General features: G+C 39.1%; 1 protein-coding gene across 4 annotated transcripts in view; it reads right to left on the bottom strand.

Annotated features, from left to right (window-relative positions):
• The window catches only part of map4k2 (mitogen-activated protein kinase kinase kinase kinase 2), a 41,748-nt gene that overhangs the window by 19,250 nt on the left and 2,070 nt on the right, over positions 1-20,428 (bottom strand). The window contains exons 2-17 of one of the 4 annotated variants that reach the window (XM_086165953.1): positions 16,130-16,187; positions 15,761-15,851; positions 15,071-15,135; positions 13,440-13,495; positions 12,784-12,831; positions 12,661-12,703; positions 12,480-12,552; positions 11,280-11,411; positions 11,094-11,156; positions 9,809-9,890; positions 4,791-4,907; positions 4,623-4,701; positions 1,616-1,674; positions 1,467-1,519; positions 548-586; positions 342-375 (exon numbers count right to left, since the gene is read on the bottom strand). In XM_086165953.1, the coding sequence (XP_086022079.1) occupies positions 342-375; positions 548-586; positions 1,467-1,519; positions 1,616-1,674; positions 4,623-4,701; positions 4,791-4,907; positions 9,809-9,890; positions 11,094-11,156; positions 11,280-11,411; positions 12,480-12,552; positions 12,661-12,703; positions 12,784-12,831; positions 13,440-13,495; positions 15,071-15,135; positions 15,761-15,851; positions 16,130-16,187 (1,092 nt within the window). The remainder of the gene's footprint in view (positions 1-341; positions 376-547; positions 587-1,466; positions 1,520-1,615; positions 1,675-4,622; positions 4,702-4,790; positions 4,908-9,808; positions 9,891-11,093; positions 11,157-11,279; positions 11,412-12,479; positions 12,553-12,660; positions 12,704-12,783; positions 12,832-13,439; positions 13,496-15,070; positions 15,136-15,760; positions 15,852-16,129; positions 16,188-20,428) is intronic. The other 3 variants (XM_086165955.1, XM_086165956.1, XM_086165957.1) reach the window with 3 other exon arrangements.

Below are 20,428 nucleotides of genomic sequence, written 5' to 3'. Positions count from 1 at the left end.
AACTGTAACATAGCATTGGCTCTTCTGTAAAATTCACAATTTATTTCTTTGCATTTAAAAAAAAAATTCCTCTGCTGAGGAAAGTATATTCCAGTAGACAGCAAACCTTAAGAGTCAGAAACATGTTTTTTTTTTAAATTCCATTTCTGAATGAGTACTTTGAGTATTTTTCTGAATGAAGAATACTCACACACTGTTAAAGTGTGAGTCTAAATAATTAGGATTTTATAACATGTTTAATTTTTATTATAACTTGCTTACAAAGTGCTGTATCACTATGATCCAAAGCTGATAAAAGGTGAGTGACAGAAAAGAGCATACTGTCCACAATTTTCGCTTACCTCAGTCGATGGTGCCCTCCATATAGTTAGACTCCTGGAAAGAGAAGCGATGCTGTAAGTCTCTTTTAAAGCACATAAATATCTGCCGAGAACAGATTCAAACAAGTCAACAGGACAAAAAAGCTAGGTAACAAACGTAGATGCTGAGTAGGGTGGGAAAACATAGCACACAAACAAGCTATTAGAAGCAGGAGGTGAAGGCCTACCTCAGCTGCAGTGCTTGTTCCACACATTCCAACAGGCTCCTGCAACAGGACGACCTGGTATTTATTGGACTACACGCCTGAAGGGCCAAAACCAATGGTAGGGGACAAACCTGGGCCCGACTGTTACTGCTCTCTGAGGACCGTTCGCTAAGGTTGGGACATTTTATGACATCACTTCCAAAGTATCCCAATGTAGGTATTGATATATAAAACTGACCATGGCCCCTGTCTTACCAGCAATAACATTGTAGAATACTGGTTCATCAAGCAGCTTTCACAAAGATTTGACTGTTTAATCATTGGACTAAAAGTGAATCCCTACCTTTTAAAGTCCCAACAGTTTAAAGTGGGTAGCTCCTATTTATCAGCATTATTGATCGTCACAGTTGCTTACTATCTGCATCAAATTTCCATGTAAATCACACTACAAATGCCACATCTGATAATTACTGAATTACTTTTTGCTGAGCCATTTCATTAATTTTAACAGCCAATCAGATTGTTTGACTATGATGTTGCTCTATACATTCAAAATATTACAATATTTTGAATATGCAAGGAAAAGGTTGTTCAAACAAACATTTTCAATAGTAATAAATATAATTACTGCCATAGTACTGTGACAACAATTAGTTATATTGCAATTAAAACCTGCATATCTACTGATACTGCAAATATTGTTCTTTTAACAACAGTAAGTATCCATAATGACATCATTAGAGTAGAGCTTTGCAAAGCCCAGTGCTGATTGAACAATCCAATATCTTGATCTCGAGTAATTACTCAAGTAACATTTACTGCAGAGTCTCCTTTTCCAGTTGGCATTTAATTGTCTGACTGTGCTCATTTAAACTGATCGACATTAAATGACTGTGGCAAAAGAAGAGCTGTCCTTTCGGAGAGAAAATAAAAGTCTTACGGTGAGCTATCTTCATCTCCAGAAATACTCCAGTCGTCATCATAGGAGCCCTGCTATGTGAGACCAGACCAGACCAGACCATTGGGTCATATTCAAGTGGACAAATGATGTAATAAATAAACAGTATGACTTCATGAACATAGTATTACCATGTCAGGATAAGGCTCTGTAACTTTCCTCAGTGGGGGACCAAATCTCATTTGGCCAACTGCAAACAACAAACAAAAAAGAACAAGAGTTACATGAATTACATAATTGACAAATAACCAAAGCCTGCATATCACTTTAGCACATGAATCCAATATTTATGGTAGACAGAGTTCAGTGATTAAAAATCTGTTCACATCTTGCCATGTCCTCTGCATTTTCCTTGGTCACACCAGTAAAAATCAGTGGGGGACAAGAATATTTTGACAAGAATATTAACATTCACTTTCTCATTCAAACATCTGTGCAATTTAAGGTCTTTACTTGCTGCAAATTTGTCCTGTACTGTGTTTTGCTATGATGCAGATGCACTAGCCACTGTGCCACCAATCCGAGCAATTAGTCATGAGAAAATTAAATTATTCCAAGACATATTCTCTTTATGCAGCAAACAGATCACGCAGCAGTTCATACGACTCGTGCATTTGCCCATGTAAAAGAACAACTGCTTGTATTCATGTCTTCATCAAGTTTTTACACAGCTGAATCACAAACAATAGGTTTTTCTGATGTTAACATAACTAATGACCAATGACTACAGCCTCTGACAGATCTAATAAAACTGAAAATATTTATTAAGACAGGGCAGTACGAAAAACTATGAAAAGATGCAAACATGTGTATCCTACAAACTGAAAGGTAGATTCATATCACATATTTTTGCCACTCATCAACATTTGAACACGTCAATGCAGCAAAATTTTATGAAATGTTTTGTTCAAATTTTAACTCCTTGCCTGTTTTATGTATGTGCTGTTTTTAATGTTGCATATCATGTAAAGATTCGACAAGGCCTCACATACACCCACAAACACACATATCTCCACCGCTGCTCATGAAACCATTCAACAATGGTGAAGTTGTTTATTATTAACACTAGAAAAGACACACATGAGCATTTTAATAGGCAAATTTTGGATTACTTCTTGTAAGATCTTTGCTAATTTGCCATTAATTTCCTTTTAATTTCAATGTAATTGATATTTAGTTGGTTTTTTATATATAGGTACCAGTATTTTACAATTTATGTTAAACATTTATGGGTACTACTATAAAAACCACCATAATTTACTGAGGACGAAACGTAATGAAAATGTTTGGCTGAAAACAGTACTTGATTTTGAAAGAGCTGTTTTGATAAAATAAAATTTTTTTCTAGATTCCTAACTGTATATAATTTGCCTCTGTATGTGTTCTTAAAGAAAGATGAGGTCAACCAAGGCCTGGTTTCTTGTACCAGGGAAACTATAGCGTTACAATCCCTTCCGGAATTGGCACCACTGGACGCCATGGCAGAGTGGCAGTGTTGGGTCACTTTGGCTGTATAGAAGCATCACTGTCCATCACACACGGCTGGCATGTTCTCAGTGCCATCCTCTGACGCAGAATCCAGCCCACATGTATGGACGTATTACAAGATAGGGCAGTCACCAGACGACTCACTGAGAGCCTTTTGTCCTCATTCATATTCTGAATATTGTGGCATTCAACACTGAGGGCTGTTGTGCACAATGAGGCCACTCTTCAACGAGGCTACCAACATAGGATGAACTGCAATATGTGTACATTTTCTCATTGTTGTGAAGGATGCTCTACATTCAGTCCAAGAAAATATAGTTTTGGTACATAGTTAACACAACCAATGCGCAATTTTACCATCAGTCAGACACAACATGAAATAACCAACATGAAATAAAATTAAAAATGCTGCCTTCAATTAAACCTTTCATAATGAAAGATAATGAAATGATGACGCATTCTACAATTCCTATATACAAGGATTCATCTGTGGTATGCAAAGCTGTGGATCCAGTGAGAATTCAACACATAATTTAACCGGAATGGTTTTCTACAGACTAAATGGATTTGCAATATGAAACTAATGTGGACAAATAACATTCCAGTCCATCACTAACACCAATGGCACTCACTCTTACTCACTCTAAATTTAATGGGCATGACAACCTGGACGATAGTTAGACGACCAAGACTCCCCAACTTTTACCTAAATAAATTGACTATTACACTACATGAAGTTTAACACAACCTAAAAGGGTGAAAAAGTAGCTCCCCAGTAATTTCACCATCTAAGAAAAGCTATGACATAGTTCCTAAGACGATGATGTGAAGGTTGAAATCTAGCCTGGCAAAACAAAGCACTGTGCAAAGATGGTTAGTGGTATTTGGCTATACAAAGACAGCCTCAGTGAGTGAAGATGGTAAGCCTGCAGTTGCTGCAAACGGACTGATGTGTGACTCAGTGGTCAGTCACGACTTAGGAGTCATATCTGCCTTCAATGCCATTAACCAGAGCCTCTACCAAATTCATTTTCCAATCATGGAGCCAGATCTTGAAAATGCATAGCTGCTTCTAATCTAATTGACTGGATTATCAGTACTTATGTTTTCAAAGCACTTTTCTGATTGGGAGCCTTTTATTGTTGATCGATACATGCATGATACAAACGGCTTTACTCCTCTGAGGTCCAAATTTCATCCCTGGCCATGTTTATCGTCTCAAAATTGAAGAAAATTGAAACTTAATTTCTCTTTTTTGATATAAGGAAATCTAGTCTTGTACAAAGTATCTCTTAGGACTCAAATTTAGGTTCTGCACTTTGCACGACTCAAATAATGATTATCGCTTATACAGCATTAACAAGAAAACACAAACTGTTATCTGTCTGGTATTACCTAAACTTTGCCATTTTTTGATGTCCGGGTGTGTAGGGCAATCATCATTCGAAATGTCCTTTTACAGAGAAGGGATTCGATTCTGTTGTCTTTAATATACTTAAAGAAATCAGTTTAAAATAAACCCGCTGAACCTTTATGATAAATTAATTTATCTTATCCTGTTTCATGCTCTACCTCACAAGCAGCTCACTTGGGAAGGTTCATTATTGTCAAAAGGTGTGTGTGCATGAATGTGTAAGAAGTAACACTCACACTGCTCCTCAGATCCTGTTTTCTCTCCTGGCAGGTGTTTCCTAGCTGACTTGATCATATCTGGAGTTTCGTCTTCAATCTGTCAACACAACATTTTGTGACACACCTGATAATTTTCTCCAACCAGCAAAATATTCATCTGTTCTTCTTGCTCCTCACAGCGCTGACCTCCAGCTCATTGTCGTCCATGCTGTGTGTGTCGGCGGTGTGCAGCTCAGGGTTCTTTGCCATGTCAAGTAGCTCGATGACCAGGTTACGAGTTAGCAGCTGGGTCACAAAGGAATGCTGCAGGATGAAGACAAGAAGTCAAGAAATTCAACCCTCAAAGGGCACTTTTTACTGCGATGAATATAAGCTGTAATTGCACAACAACTGATCTTCTTCTTTTCTTTTTGGGTTTTCCCTTCAGGGGTCGCAACAGCGAATCAACCTTCTTCATCTAACCCTATTCTCTGTATCCTCCTCTCTCACACCAACTAACATCATATCCTCTGAGACTACATCTATAATCTTGTCTTTGGTCTTCCTCTCAACCTCCTGCCTGGCAGCTCCAATTCCAGCATCCATCTACCAAATATATTCTTACCAGTCTATGGTAGCCAGCGCACTCTTCTTTGGTACAGTGTGCTGGTGGGGCGGTGCCATGACTGGTGAGGTCAACAGGCTCAGTAAGATAGCAAGGTAAGCCTGCTCGGTGGTGGGACTAAACCTGGACCATGGTGAAGGACAAACTGGGAGCTATCCTAGACAATCCTTCTCGCGCCCTGCACAACAAGCTGTGGCTAGTGTGCAGCTCCTTCAGCCAATAGTTCATCCCACCCCAGTGCAGAACCAAGCGCTTCGGGCGCTCCTTTGGGCCCATGGTCATCAGACTGTACAACAACAGTCTGCATGGCACACAACTCTGACTGGTCTGAGCGAACCTGTGCTGCATCAACAATCCCACAATCTCATAACCGTTCCCCATTCACATCATGCCCTAACTCTACTCTTATCCATGTTTGTCCCAGCCTGCACATATTCTGCCTATTTTTGTTTTTTATTTTATTCATTGCTATTTATTTTTGTCACTCTATTTATATTGTTTAGTTCTAGTTGTGTATTTTTCACCCTCAATGTTGCTTGATGTTGCCCATTGTTATCCCTGATGCTGTTGTTGTTGTTATCTGTTGTCTATTTATTTTCTGTCTATTTATTTGTGGAATTTTTTTGTCTTGCTATCTCCTGTCTTCTGCCCTTCTATTTATATTTATACTCATACTTATTTCCTTTTCTTTTTGACATTATAACTGTTACGCTGCTCTGACAAAGGAGTTTATCTTATCTTATCTTATCTTATCTTATCTTATCAGTCTGACTTCTCTGACCTTTGCATCGGGGTGCTCATAGTATCTCTACGCATAGTACCCCTGACACTTTTCTCCACCCATCCCAACCTGCTTGTGCCTGTTTCTTTACCTCTTTTTCACACTGTCCGTTGCTTTGGACTGTTGACTCTACGTACTTGAAATCCTGCAACTTCTTTATCTCCACTCCCTGATAATACCAGCCCTGTGCTCCTTGACGTCAAAGTAAGAATACGGAGATCTGACGCCGAGACCGAGCTGCACACTGGGCCCTGATGCAACAGGAAACACAGACTCGGCATCTTAAACTGGTGCCACATTACTAATCACAAAGTTTCTGATACAGATAATATAAATTGTCTCTGCTTATTTGCACTTCCTTCATCATGCGGTTTCAAAACGTTTTACGCTGGATTACATTCAAGTGGCATTGGTGTTCTGTAGGTCTGGTTGCAAGGTGCTAACCAGACCAGAGCATTAGGAGTCTTACCCAAGGACACTTAGGCATGTAGACAGGAGGAGCAAGGAATCAAACTGCCAACCTTCTGATTGGAGGGACGCCTGCTCTGTGGCGCAGTCACCCAAGCAGCAAGAGTTTTTATTTCACTGTCAACCTCTAAAGTAATTTAAAATATGGGCATTTTGTTGTTGCACCAGTTGAGAAAAGTATTATAAGACCGGAAAAGTGGTTGTAGCAGGCTTAAGGACTCCACATACCAATTGTCTTCATGGTGATGTTCAGCTTCTTAATAATTTCAGGGTGCGTTGCCTTCAATTATTTGACTGGATTTTGTCACTGACTCAGTCTGAAGTGGCTCAGAACCTAATCGACATCAACAGGAATAATTGTTTTTCCTGTGTTTTGTTATTTGGTCAGGTCTTGCGCGGTGCTCAGTCACACAGGACATCAGACAGCGATGCAGTGACCCATGTTTGTCTGCTGGGAGTTCCAAGCAAGGGGAGAGTAAGAAGGTTACTTCTAATTTCTCTCCAAAAAGAGACTCACCTCTCTCACCTGAATGAAGTACACTAAGGAAGAAGACTGAGAACTCGGTAAGTTTGAGCACGGCTAACTCAAGTTACGGATGTGAGTAAGTTTGATTTAATAACCAACTGCAATAATATGACTGATTGGGTGTGATCCCTTTGGACGGTAACAAATCATACTGTTAGCAAAAAATTTTCTTTGTCACCTTTTTGTTTTTTCACATGTAAACTTACACTATTTGATTTTCATGGACTTCCTCCTACTCCTCAAGTCCATGTAAGTCTGACACCTGACAGCATTTAACATTCAAAATATGCCCAACATAACACACTTTGTTGTGTAAACACCATTAGTTTAAATTTTTTACAATTGAGCAAATCAACCCACACACCCTTGTGCATGTAGGGCTGTGCAGCATTTATTGTTTTCATACCGTAGAGCAGGGGTTGGGAACCTATGGCTCGCGAGCCAGATGTGGCTCTTTTGATGACTGCCTCTGGCTCTTTGAAAATTTCTTAACAGAAAAATTAATCAATAATTTTACTAATAATGTTGCTTTAGTAAAAAAATTTACAGGAAAAGCCATCACAATAAAAAAAAAAATCCACACACATTTTAATGTTAAGATATTTTCACCCGCAACTTTTCGCGCTGGCATGCAACAAAGAGCAAACCCTTTCTGTACTGCGGTGTGCGGGAGGGTCCGATACCCTAAAAGTCTAATTTTATTGGATAATTTACAACAGCCTGCACACGTCACTTTGAGGCCAAGAAGTAATATTCCCTTGTTTTTGGTTGGCTTGTTTATGCAGATTGAACCCTTCGAACCAAGAAGAAAACGAAAAGAAAAAATAATGAGGATTACCATATGTTTCAGCAGGAATGGACAGAAGAATTCGCCTTCGTGGAGAGAGCGGGTTGTGCAGTGTGTCTTTTATGCAATGATAAAATTTCATCGATGAAACGTTCAAATATAAAGCCACACTTTGACACACGCCATGCCACATTTGCAGAGAAATATCCAGCAGGAGATGACAGAAAGAAGGCCTGTCAAGAACTAGTGTCCAGAGTGCAGGCTAGTCAGCAGCTCCGTGTCTGGGCCAAACAAGGTGATTACAATTGGGCTAGCTTTGCTGGTTCTTTAACAATTGTGAGAAGCAGGAAGCCGTTTACAGATGGCAAATACGCCAAATCATTCATGCTTGATGTGGCCAACAAGCTTTTTGACGACTTTAAGGATAAAGACAAGATAATCAAACGGATAAAAGATATGCCTTTCTCAGCAAGAACTGTACATGATCGTACCCTTATGATGTCAAATCAAGTGGAGAAACAACAGGTGAATGACATAAATGCAGCGAAGTATTTTTCAAAGTATGTTGTTCAAAATAAATTCAGTCTTATTGTACTCTAAAATTGTTGGTCTTTTTCTTCCATTTAGCTGTTTTTGGTATTAAAATATACATATGGCTCTCTTAGGATCAGATTTTAAAATATGTGGGTTTTTTGGCTCTCTCAGTCAAAAAGGTTCCCGAGCCACATGCCGCTCATGTTGAAATTTGTGTTTGTGTGTTTTTTACTTGTGCAATCGCGTGCCGCTCCAGCGTTCTCTGCGCACAGCAAAAAAAAACAAAACACACAAACACAAAAATAGACATGAACGTAACAGCTGCATGTGGCTAGGGAGCCACAGGTTGGCCAGGCCTGGAATAGATAATGAACATCTTCTTCTTCTCCTTTCGGCTTTTCCCTTCAGGGGTCATCACAGCAAATCAACCTTCTCCATCTAACCCTATTCTCTGTATCCTCCTCTCTCACACCAACTACCTCTATCAGAGGGACAGGGCCATCTCTCTGATAGACTTATTCCTGACCCTATCCATCCTGGTCTCTGCCAAAGAGAACCTTAGCATTTTCATCTCTGCAGCCTCTAGCTCTGCCTTCTGTCTTTTTGTCAGTGGAACTGTTTCTAGGCCATACAGCATCGCTGGTCTCACCACTGTCTTGTACACCTTTCATTTCATTCTGGCTGAGTCTTCTATCGCATAGTGCCCCTTACACTTTTCTCCACCTATTCGAACCTGCTTGAACAAGTCTCTTAACCTCTTTTCCTCACTCTCCGTTGCTCTGGACTGTTGACTCTAAGAACTTGAAATCCCTCAACTTCTTTATCTCCACTTCCTGTAGGCTCACTGTTCCACCCAGGTTCCTATCATTCACACACACATATATTCTGTGACTGCATAACAACTGATAACACAATATTTTTTCATGTAGGTGCTTTAGAAAATATGCAAGAATTTTGTGAAAAAATAAATCACCAGGCTCTGATATACAGAGTCACTCTACTTGTGGACTTTGGAATACACATATCATGACAGTCATTTGCTGCAAATTGAAGCATTGTTGACCTTTAAATCTCTGTTTGAAAAACTATGATGTTTGGTTTCCTAAAAATTACCAATAATTTTGCTACCACCTTTTTTATGAGTTGATGATTTGAGGGTATGTTTAGAGATCCAAGATGGAAAATATCTCTCAATATCAGGTGTTCTACTGAAAAAAATGTTTCAAGCCAATGTTTGATGCTCAGTGTGAATTAATCCAGGGTCAAAAATACAAAGAATTTCTTTTACAGATCTTTTTGCTGATCATTATTGAAATGGCAGAATGGCATTTTTTTCTGAATATATTTTCATAATTAAATCAGCACACGAGACAGAAGGCATGGTTGATCACCAGAGAATCTCAAACACATCTCAACATAATTCATGTATATTTTCTGAACATGTAAGGGATAAGTATTGGTAAGTCTTAGAAGACAGACTATATGTCATGAAGACGATGCTGACCTGCAGCAGTGTTTCAGCTGAGGGTCGCTTACGAGGATTTTTTATAAGAGCCATCTTCACAAAGCTGTGGAAACCTGCTGACCTGCAAATTGAAAAAAGAGAGCAACATATGTGTCACACATTTTTTTCAAATAAATTTAAAAATATCAGGGAACTAAACAAAATATAAGGAAAAAACACTAATAGCAGATAGATAAACAAAGTTGAGGTAACAACAATCACTGAAAGAGAAGATGGTATGAGATCCTCAGTTTAAGCCCAGTATGTTTCTGCTTTAGATTTTTGCCTGGATTTTATGCTGTCACTGATGTAGATATGTGGACATTCATACACGTGCATGGTCTATCTGTAGAAGAAGCATTTCACTATAAACTGGAGTTGGCGCTGGGATCTAAGTGTTGTGAGTTAAGGGTTTTCATGTGCTTCCAGCATGACACTGAAACTGAAGTTGATATTTGAAGAAAATAAGAATTGATTGCTACACTGTGTGATAACACAAAAAATCCCACCAGCCAACTCAGACCAACAAAGTAAGTAGTGGGAATTATGGAGTAGAAATGTGGGAGATATTGTGAGGCCTCTTCAAAGCAAAATTTTTAAGGAGGTGCACAGCAGGCTACAACCTAGTTTTGGGTGTATGGTATGCAGCTATATCTATATCTAAGCCCATATCTATGATTTCACAGTGACAGAAGAATCGCTCTTAAAATCGCATTCAGACATCTCCCAAATACAGACACATCGATCTAAAACTTGGAGCAAATCCAAAGAATCTGACTTTGTGAGAGGCAAGTGTTATTGCCTCACACAAAACAGTCAAACAGTGAGAACGGTCTACTTAAATTCTAATATGCATCTATTCGTGACAACACATACAAGGAAACCTCTGTATATGAAATCATGTTATAGTAGTCTATTACAATTGCCAATCCCTGAACACAATTGTCTCCCCACAGGAGTTAAAATGTGAAAATGCCGTGAGGTAAGATAAACTTTATTGATTCCCATAGGGGAAATTTCTTTGTCACAGCAGCGTAACAATTATAATGTCAAAAAATAAAAATGTAATGATGTGTCATGCATTGTGTTGAAGTTCTGTATCATGAATTTGGAACAGTTATCAGTGCTAAATCGGCAAATACACATAATAGACAGTGCCACATGAACGCAAAAAGCTGAAGACACAAGATGGGAAACGTGATGGAAAATCTGTAAGAAATGCTGTAATGAAGGTTGAAGGATTTGAGAGAAATACAGAGAAAAGGCAGGACAGAGTTCACCTCACCATTTGGATTTGTCCTTTAGACGAGGAGGCTGGAAGCTGCTCTTTGACATCAGCATCAAGGCCCTAGAACAGTGATTTTACCATTGAGAAACTTCCATATGATTTGGGTGTACTCATGTTGTGGGAGCACCAAGGTAAGGAAACATTTGTGCTCTGTGCCTGCCCTGTCTCTCTGGATCGCCTCACCTCATCGGGTGGAGGTCAAACATTGGGGGCTGGAGCTCACCCAGCTCGATTGATGTGATGCCAACAGCCCAAATGTCACACAAGTGGTTGTATCCACCTTTCTTCTCAACGGCAGCAACTTCTGGAGCCATCCTGCACAATGAGGGAACAGGGTTCTGACAAAAAGACTGCATGAGTAGGAAAAATACTTTGCTGCAAATTGTGAAGTCATTTCTTCCTGTTTGTGAGGCAGCTCTCTCTGTTCGAACGGCATTCCTCACTGACTTAAATTTTTTATAGGGTTTAGGTCATTTCTTGATGAGGAACACATTAGATTACTTTTTATAAATTAAAAAAAAACTTATTGTCTATATTTAGGTCATTCCTGGATTATTTTTAGATGCCCTAGATAATGAGGTGAATCAATGTCTGTCAGAGGCAAACACTCCTAAATTGGGAAAAAAAAATGGTGTGTTGCTTACAATTTCTCCAGTAAATGTGGCCAGGTGATATATTACAGTAACACAAATACTTCAACTGAGTATAAAAATCGTTTGACGGCACTGGATATCTCAAGGGGTTTTGGGGGAGAGGGATTGCAATTTCATGTGAGTTTCAAGGACATTGCTCGCGCTGGTATGATTTCATCTTTATTTAGTTTTTAGATTACTCACTGGGTTCTATGTATCTATCAATAGAAAGTAAAAAAACACTAAACATGTAACACATGTAAATCAACAGACCCTCACCTAAACAGATACAGTTGCAACCACAAAAAGACAACTTACGAAAAAAGGAGTGTAACAATTCAGAATGATGATTGACTTTGACCAAAAAAGGATTGCTAAAGTGAATCCAATGGGATTTTCAAGACAAATATTTTTTTATTGATAGTGTATGACTATATTCAATGTTGATGACAGAAAGCAGGAGGAGGTTGACTTGGAGGAATGACGTGTCCAATCTAAACTCAAATGGTGCCTGGACTTTGGTGCAAGGCATGGACTGGCCATACCAAAGACCATATTTGACTGTCTGTCTGTCTATAAGTTTACAGGATACAAGAACACCTTAGGCCAAAGATCAACCTATGTTTGTGTGTGTGTCTGTGAGTATGTGTGTGTGTGTGTGTGTGTGTGTGTGTGTGTGTGTGTGTGTGTGCGCGCGTGCATGCGTGTGTGCTTGTGTGCTTGTATATGTGTGTGTGGAGGGGGATCTCACCAGTAAGGTGTTCCTATGAAGGATTTCCTCTTAGCCACAGAAGCACTAATCTCTGCTGCCACTCCAAAATCAGCTGTAAGCAGGTAAAGCATCATGATGAAGGACCAGATGTGCAGTTTTACAGATGTGCACAACTTTCTGTATGTGTGTGTGTGTTCGTGTATTTCAAATGACCGCTGACCCAATTTGACGTCACCTCGCTCAGTCAGGAGTATGTTGGCTCCCTGCACAGACACACACTCATACCTCATAGCGTGAAATGACAACACAACTACAAATGAAACAAGACCACAAGTTCTTGTACCTTAATGTCCCGGTGCATTTTGCCTGTTTCATGCAGATGATACAAACCCTGGAAACACATGTAGACATGTCTGAGAATGAAAATATGGCAACACCTTGTGACAAACAACTCCAGCAAATTCAGCAAACTGTTGGGCCTTCGTTGTGCTGTAACACCTGGATTTTGTAACAATGTGCTAAAATAATTAAATAAATGACTTAAAAGCAGTTCATACATTTACTGCGTTTTGATTCAAATTATTGCCACATTGTAATGACTTTGTAAAAAGTGACAACTGAACAAAACAGAAGAGCTATTATTTTCAGCATGGAATAGTCTGAAAATATGAAAGGATTAATCAAACAAAACGCATCCCATATGATGAGGCAGTTTGCACATAATGTGAAAGCTAATTAAAGGTAGATTTTCTTATACAAGAAAGTGACATTTCATTGATTTTTTTAACTGGCCTCTCTGGATTGGCTCCTCAGGGATTTCACCTGATTTTTTTTCAAACTGCACAGTATGAGATAGTTTACAAATCTTTTGCTTTTCACTAAGCTGTGGAGGAATTATATTTACATATCCTGAATGTTTGCTTTTCTGGCCCCTTAAAATACTATTTAATACTACAGTGGAAATGGAAAACACAAAGGCAGAAAAACAGGAAGCGTTACCTGGAGTGTTTCTCGGCACACAAAAGCAATCTGTTTCTCCTTTAAGGGGCCTGTCACTGTAAACAAAATTAGATTGGTCATTAATTGGCTTCACAGAATGAAGAGATCGGCTATGTCAGTAATCATGGGGAAAAAAAATCATATTTGTTCAACAGCAGCATGCCTAAATGAATATACTGACATAGGAAATTTGATGAACCAGATGAGCTGATTCATCTCTCCACAAAGACAAATCCTGTTCTAGACCAATATCAAAAATTTGAAGGGTTTACAGGTAACATGTTGCGTGTTTACTGACATGCTGGTTGTCGCCAACCAATGAAAACCCCTTAATGGCTAGGAGGTTAATCCCACATGTGACAAAAATTTAATTAAGAGTTATATTTGCAAATGAGTGAATGCATGCATGTTTTCCTGTTCTTCAGATTGCTGTGAGAGAAAAAGGTGTTTTTTTTTTTTTAATATGACAAAGCCACATTTTTTACATGTGTCTTAGGTTCGTCCGTTTAAAGAGAAAACTCAAAATAACTTGAAAGACATGATTTTACATGGAAAACAAAAAAGAAAATAGGATTTCAGTTGAATCATATTAATGTAACAACAGTACTTTACAGTACTTGAGATTGACAAAACAAACCACTTCAGAATGACTGGGTAGGCATTACTACTGACTGACTATGAAACAAAAATATAAAAATTGTGTTCTAGTTAACAGCTACCACACTCGGTTGTGGTAAAATGCTGTTTGTTTTTATCTTGATCAAGTTAAATGAAGATAACATTTGACTATTTTCTTGTTAATATTGACATTCTTTACTATTCTATTAAACCTTGATATCGTATGACAAGTTAGATCCTGACTTCGCAGAAGACTTTACTCCATCACCGCCAAGCCAATGTCTCCTTCACATTTAAAGCACCGGTGTCGGCTCTAAAAACATTTTCAGATGAAAATAATTAAACATGTCGCCTGCACTTTTCAGTCATGATGTTTGAAAGATTGAAAGCCGACCATTTGAAATCTCCCCACTGTGGGATGATTATAGGGATTCCAGTGAAATCAGCATATCTGATATGACGAGGTGGACATTTGAGTCAGATTTATGATGAAACTGCATAGGAAACACAGACCCAGACATGGCAGTGGACACGACCTGCCCAACATCAAACTGGTTAGAGTGAAGGACCGAGCAATAAAACAACCAGTCATGGTCATGGAATATGTACGTCATGGAATATGGAATATGAAAACTGACTCTTTGCCTCACGCTGCCACGACATGTCCTTTGAAATCCTTCAGGTCTCCAGTGTGAAAGGTATTTCGGTTCACTTCAGTAGGGATGGATGACTTTTGTTCATAAAAATGTTCCTTGATGTCACTAACATTGCACTAATGACATTTCTGTTGCCCATTCACTGCACTGAAGCTTCCCCTTGTGATACAACTGGTAGCGATTGTCTTGACAGGGTGAAGCCATTTGAAATCAGACTGAATTGTAGCAGGAAAAATATCAGTTTACAGATTAACATACAAGATCTCTGGACTGTTCTCTCTAACACAGTAATTTGGTACAACAATGACATTAACTTGTTTGGCTAGAATAGAGCCAGAAATGTTTTTGTGTGAGTACCATGGTAAATATCCTGAAGGGACCCTCCGCCGCAGTACTCCATGCAGATCCAGAGTTTGGTGTTCCTAGAGGAAAATGACAGTATGATGCTGCTGCGTCACATGCAGATTGTGATCATATTTTAACTATACATTTCATTTCTATGTTATGAGTTATGTTGCAGGCTATGCAACTGGTAGATAAACATTGACTTCCTTCATGAGCTGTGATGTTAATGGATTCATTAGTCTTAGGTTAGTTGGTGAAAAAAATTAGAAGTGTATAAACTGTTTTATTTTTTTTTTTTTTGAAAGTTTCTTTAAATGCAGAAATAGTTGCAATTAAAGGAATATTTGGAAAGATATTTTTCCTATGCCACCATATCCTTGATACAATTTTTTTTAAACATATTTTTTTCCAAAAAACATAAAAGAAACTGCATTCAGGGCTTCCTTCATATTCTGTTAAAGATTACAAGCCAATTTGGTGCTGAGCCATGTATCGGAGGGTTACAAAACTATTCTACTGGAATTCAGCAGTGCATTTCTCATTCAAATTCTGAGTACTGGACAAAAATCCTAAAAGGTTTGCATTCACACCCAGGTCGCTCAGTGTGACGGAGCACTGGAGCGAGTGGGAAAAGAATCCTGCAGCGGCAAAGATTCCACGAGTCTCCCGGAAAAAACAGTGTACATATTTGTCTGAGCTCACCTATGGTAGCTGCTAAAGTAGGCCACAATATTTTTGTGCTTGCACTCCTTCATCATGGTGATCTCTTGCTGGATGGATGTGATGTCATCGCCTGCACACACACAGAAAGCTCAAGTTAGAGCTACTTTATTTTCCACTCAATTGTAATTCTGTAAGATAGACCTCTTTTGCACATCGCCGGTTCAATAAATACCATCCTGAGCTTATAAATTCTTTTTTAGTAACCCTTCATTCATTCGTTCTCATATTCACTGTATCACTCGTCCTGCACACAGGGTTGCATGGGTATTGGAGTCCCAGCTGACGTTGCACGAGAGGCAGGGTATTTGGATCGACAGGAAGTAGTCAGCTGTTGCCAATGTGACTTACCAGGGTCTAGCTTGACAATCTTGATGGCTGCCAATTCAGATGTCCTGATATTGCGAGCCTAGAGGGATAGAAACACAAGGCAATTCTGAACTCATCTTTACAGTCATAAACAGATGAACAGCTGCTTCACCAAACTTTTCAAAGGCATCTTCATTTCAAATTTCAATATAGTTATCCCTCCATCCTTCATATCTACCTATACCTTTTTAATCCTTCAGTTAGTTGGGTCAGCCTCAGAATCTGGACGACAACCAGTAAATTGATGGACCCAAGCTTGAAAAAAAAGATCAAGAAGCTGGAGGATTTCAGGTACTTAGGGTCAACAGTCCAGAGCAACGGAGAGTGCGGAAAAGAGGTGAAGAGACGGGTCCAAGCAGGTGGGAATGGGTGGAGAAAAGTGTCAGGGGTACTATGTGATAGAAGACTTTCAGCCAGAATAAAAGGAAAGGTGTACAAGACAGTGGTGAGACCAGCGATGATGCATGGACTAGAAACTGTTACAATGACCAAAAGACAGCAGGCAGAACTCGACGTTGCAGAGATGAAGATGTTGAGGTTCTCTTTGGGAGTGACCAGGATGGATAGGATCAGGAATGAGTCTATCAGAGGGACGGCACATGTTCGATGTTTTGGAGAGAAGGTCAGAGAAGCCAGACTTAGATGGTTCGGTCATGTATAGAGAAGAGATAGTGAATATATTGGTAGACGGATGCTGGAACTGGAGCTGCCAGGCAAGAGGTCTCGAGGAAGACCAAAGAGAAGATTTATGGACGTAGTGAGAGAGGATATGAAGGTAGTTGGTGTGAGAGAGGAAGATACAGAGAATAGGGTAAGATGGAGAAAGTTGACTCGCTGTGGCGACCCCTGACGGGAAAAGCCGAAAGAAGAAGAAGAAGAAGCTTGAAAAAAAACATTTTTTTACATCACATAAACAAAAGAATAGAATACTAATCTAACCATACGTAAGAACAGCGGCGGTGGGTCAATAAACACATTCTAAAGTGCGAGAGACCACCAACAATTTTAAATCATTCCTCTGCTTTGTGAACCTACAAGGGAATAAAAGAATTGCTTCCAATCTTGTAGTAAAAGTCTGCTACCTTCTTTCAGTACAGTATAATATGATGTATGCCGTCAGACACCAGTTGGGATCTGGCAATCATGCAACTACATCCAATCACTTAGAGGGGAGGTATATATTTTCACATCAGCGGAGGAGCATTTCATTTCCGAAGCAACACAGCTTTCATCTCTTCCTCATCCTTCGTTTTCTAACAGCGGTCTGTGTTGCTCTGCATTGTGCTGCACACCAAGCCCCACCCACTTCAAGGGCTGCGCTCACATGCAACAGACACCCACACTGAGGATGACCACCTCAAGTTGGAAGTATTAGTTGTTAATTCAAATGTCAATAGGAGAACCCTTTCCAGTTAGAGTCCACACAACCACCAGGTACAAACAGTTAGCCCCAACCAGCTCTTCCTGTCTATGAAGTTCTCCTAGTCTCCAAATGAACTTTGTGCTCCCAGAGCACAACAAACCTGGACCAGGACTGTGATAATGGACCATGAGAGCCAGATTTTTGTAAAACATGACATGTAAAACATGTAAAACATTATTATTCAACCATTCATTCACTTCATTGACTACAACGAACATGACATGCATCTTGCCTCAACCCAAATGCAACTTCTGGGCCTTCACTTCCTGTTTTCTTTCCTGTTCTACCTCCTGTAGCTGCAGTGATAGTTAAGTCTTCAAGTCTAAAATAATAGGCCGTCAGGTTGACACACATTGTGACGGGGATATAAGAGGAAGCTGTGACTGTGCTGTGATCAAACTTTCACATGCTCTACTCGTGCTACAGGTTCAGATTGGTGACACTGCAACAGGTCCACCTAGCTGCAGATGAGAAGCAATATGCATTAGAGCAGCGATCCCAAACCTTTTTTGTACCAAGGACCAGTCAGAGGCACGGGGGGTTCAAAACTTTCATCAGTTCACAGTATTTAATCTGAATACCACAACTACAATTTAAATTAGGCAATTACAATATTAAGTGCTGCAGTAAAGTGAAGGTGGAAACAGTCGTTTTCAAAACAAGATCCAGAAGGTCTGATAAAAAAAAAATTATCAATTGTACCAAGAAGGATTTTATTTGCGGACTGGTACCAAATGATCCGAGGACCTGCACCGGCCCGGGGACTGGGGGTTGGTGACCCCTGCAATAGAGGCTTGACAAGACATTATTAGCTCAGCGTTCACTGAACCTCTGCAATCCTCTATCAGCATTCAGCACCATGTCCTCAATCCTAACTCTCTGGATTCAGGACGTATATCTTCGACACCATCACTGTAGGGACCCAATCACTAAACTCTCCTGACAGCATATACCCCATGAATTTCACTTGTGTATTTAACATGATAAATATATCCCCATTTGGATTGTATTTGGTCCTCGTCAAAATAAAATGGAGTAATCATAACAGTTTCCGAATAATTCCCCCGAATAGATGACGCTTCAGACAGAAGATCCCTCTTACATTGCTGGACTATGCTCCCAGAAATATGCTCAACTTTAAGGCATATGACAAAATAATCTCGATATGGCTGCGTGTTAAACAATATATTTAACTAATTCACACTGAGCCTACATCAAATATTCTATGTGAATCCATCATGTTTAATAAGTCCATCCCACATTTTCCCATTTTCACTCCAGAGTGTTTTCCACTGATTTTAGTTTTTCGAGTGATTGTGTAACAACCCATGGGTTTCCAGCACCAGATCTTGAAGATACTTTATATTTTAAGAGATTAAGTTGATGTCTTCAAGTTAATTATGCATCAGGGCATCAAAGAAAAGAATGGGATGTCCAAGAATGGGCCGACAGGCAGCCAGAAAGACATTTATCACGACAACACAAAATCACGGGGGGAAGTCAAATTGTGACATGGGCCTCCATCTTGGCAAGAAATGTTCTCGGTGAGGTTCTAGTAATGTTGGGTTTAAGTCCTTACTTAACTTACCGGTAATTTGTTCATAGTCTCTGCCAACATTGAATACTGTATATACATTTACTTGCATACAGCAATCTAGTAAGTTTATACTTGTGTTCATACAGTGTATAATATAGACAATTTACCACTTGAGGTTTGTGCCAAACTATATTTCCTTGCCTTGCACTTGTACATGAACGATGCCAATAAAGTTGAATGTCTGGACAAGTATTGATTCCATGCTGAAAACAAATCTGTTTAAATTGTACCTTGCATAGAAAAGAAATAAGGCAGGTCCCTAAATTAAGCAAGCAATTTAGCAGGAATATGTCTAAAAAAAAACCTGAAATAAATATCCTAAATATCAGTGCTATCAAGTTAAAAATTGGCATCAAAATCTGCCAAAAAACCCAAAGGTCAGCAAAAAGTCCTGTATGATACAAACAAAATAAATAAAATTGACAAGACAGTGATACCAAAAATATCAACCAATGTTTACAGTCAATCCCTAAAATCTAGAAGCTACTTCATAAAAGTCCAGCAGAAAGTAAACTTTTAAGTCAGCATGAAACTAACTATGAGTTTTTACAATCAGCAACAAATCTTTATAATAAAATTGCAGTATAACTCTGAATACAAGCAAAAGCTTCTTTGAAATTTGAAAAGAAAGGATCTGTGAAAGAGCTTTAGTCTCAAATACAATTTAATTGTGTAAATTGCACGTTAGTTTGGAATGTAATATGCAGTCTGTGCTGCAGGATGGCTGCACTTACAGGGACTTGGTTATCTTGTCTGAAGCGTTGAACAGAGTGAGACAGTGAGAGGGTTCTTAACTGATACAGTAAAACTCTTTACAGTTGTGGTTAAAGAAGGCTACAGTTGGCAAGAAGTGAGGGGGCGGACAGAAAGAACCTGAAAATAAATCAAAATCCACTCACAAAACAAAAGAAACACTTTTATGAGCAGACCTGCGCTGTGCCTAAGGAGTTTAGCGGACATGACCCACTGATACGTGTCAAAACCATGGTGTTCAGCAAGCTAACATTCAAATACCAAGAAAAATTAAAATTAAATGTCCAAAGTAGACGTAACAAACTGTAAAAAGTTAAAGCAAATTGTGTCAATATTGACAGTAAGCAATGTCAAAATTTGCAAGATTTTATGAAAACCAATTGCAAACAATTATTTCAAAACATGAGAGCAATTACCCAAACATATGAAGGAAATCGGCTAAATGTTTTTCATGGTTCTTCATTTTGGGCACATTCTGCCACTTTGATTGGCTATTCGTGCAATGTTT

Source organism: Fistularia commersonii, chromosome 19 (genome assembly GCF_037954325.1).
Source record: "Fistularia commersonii isolate RoL2024-O1a breed Wild chromosome 19, RoL_Fcom_v1.0, whole genome shotgun sequence".
Classification (NCBI taxonomy): Eukaryota; Metazoa; Chordata; class Actinopteri; order Syngnathiformes; family Fistulariidae; genus Fistularia; species Fistularia commersonii.
This window is presented reverse-complemented; position numbering and strand designations above follow the sequence as displayed.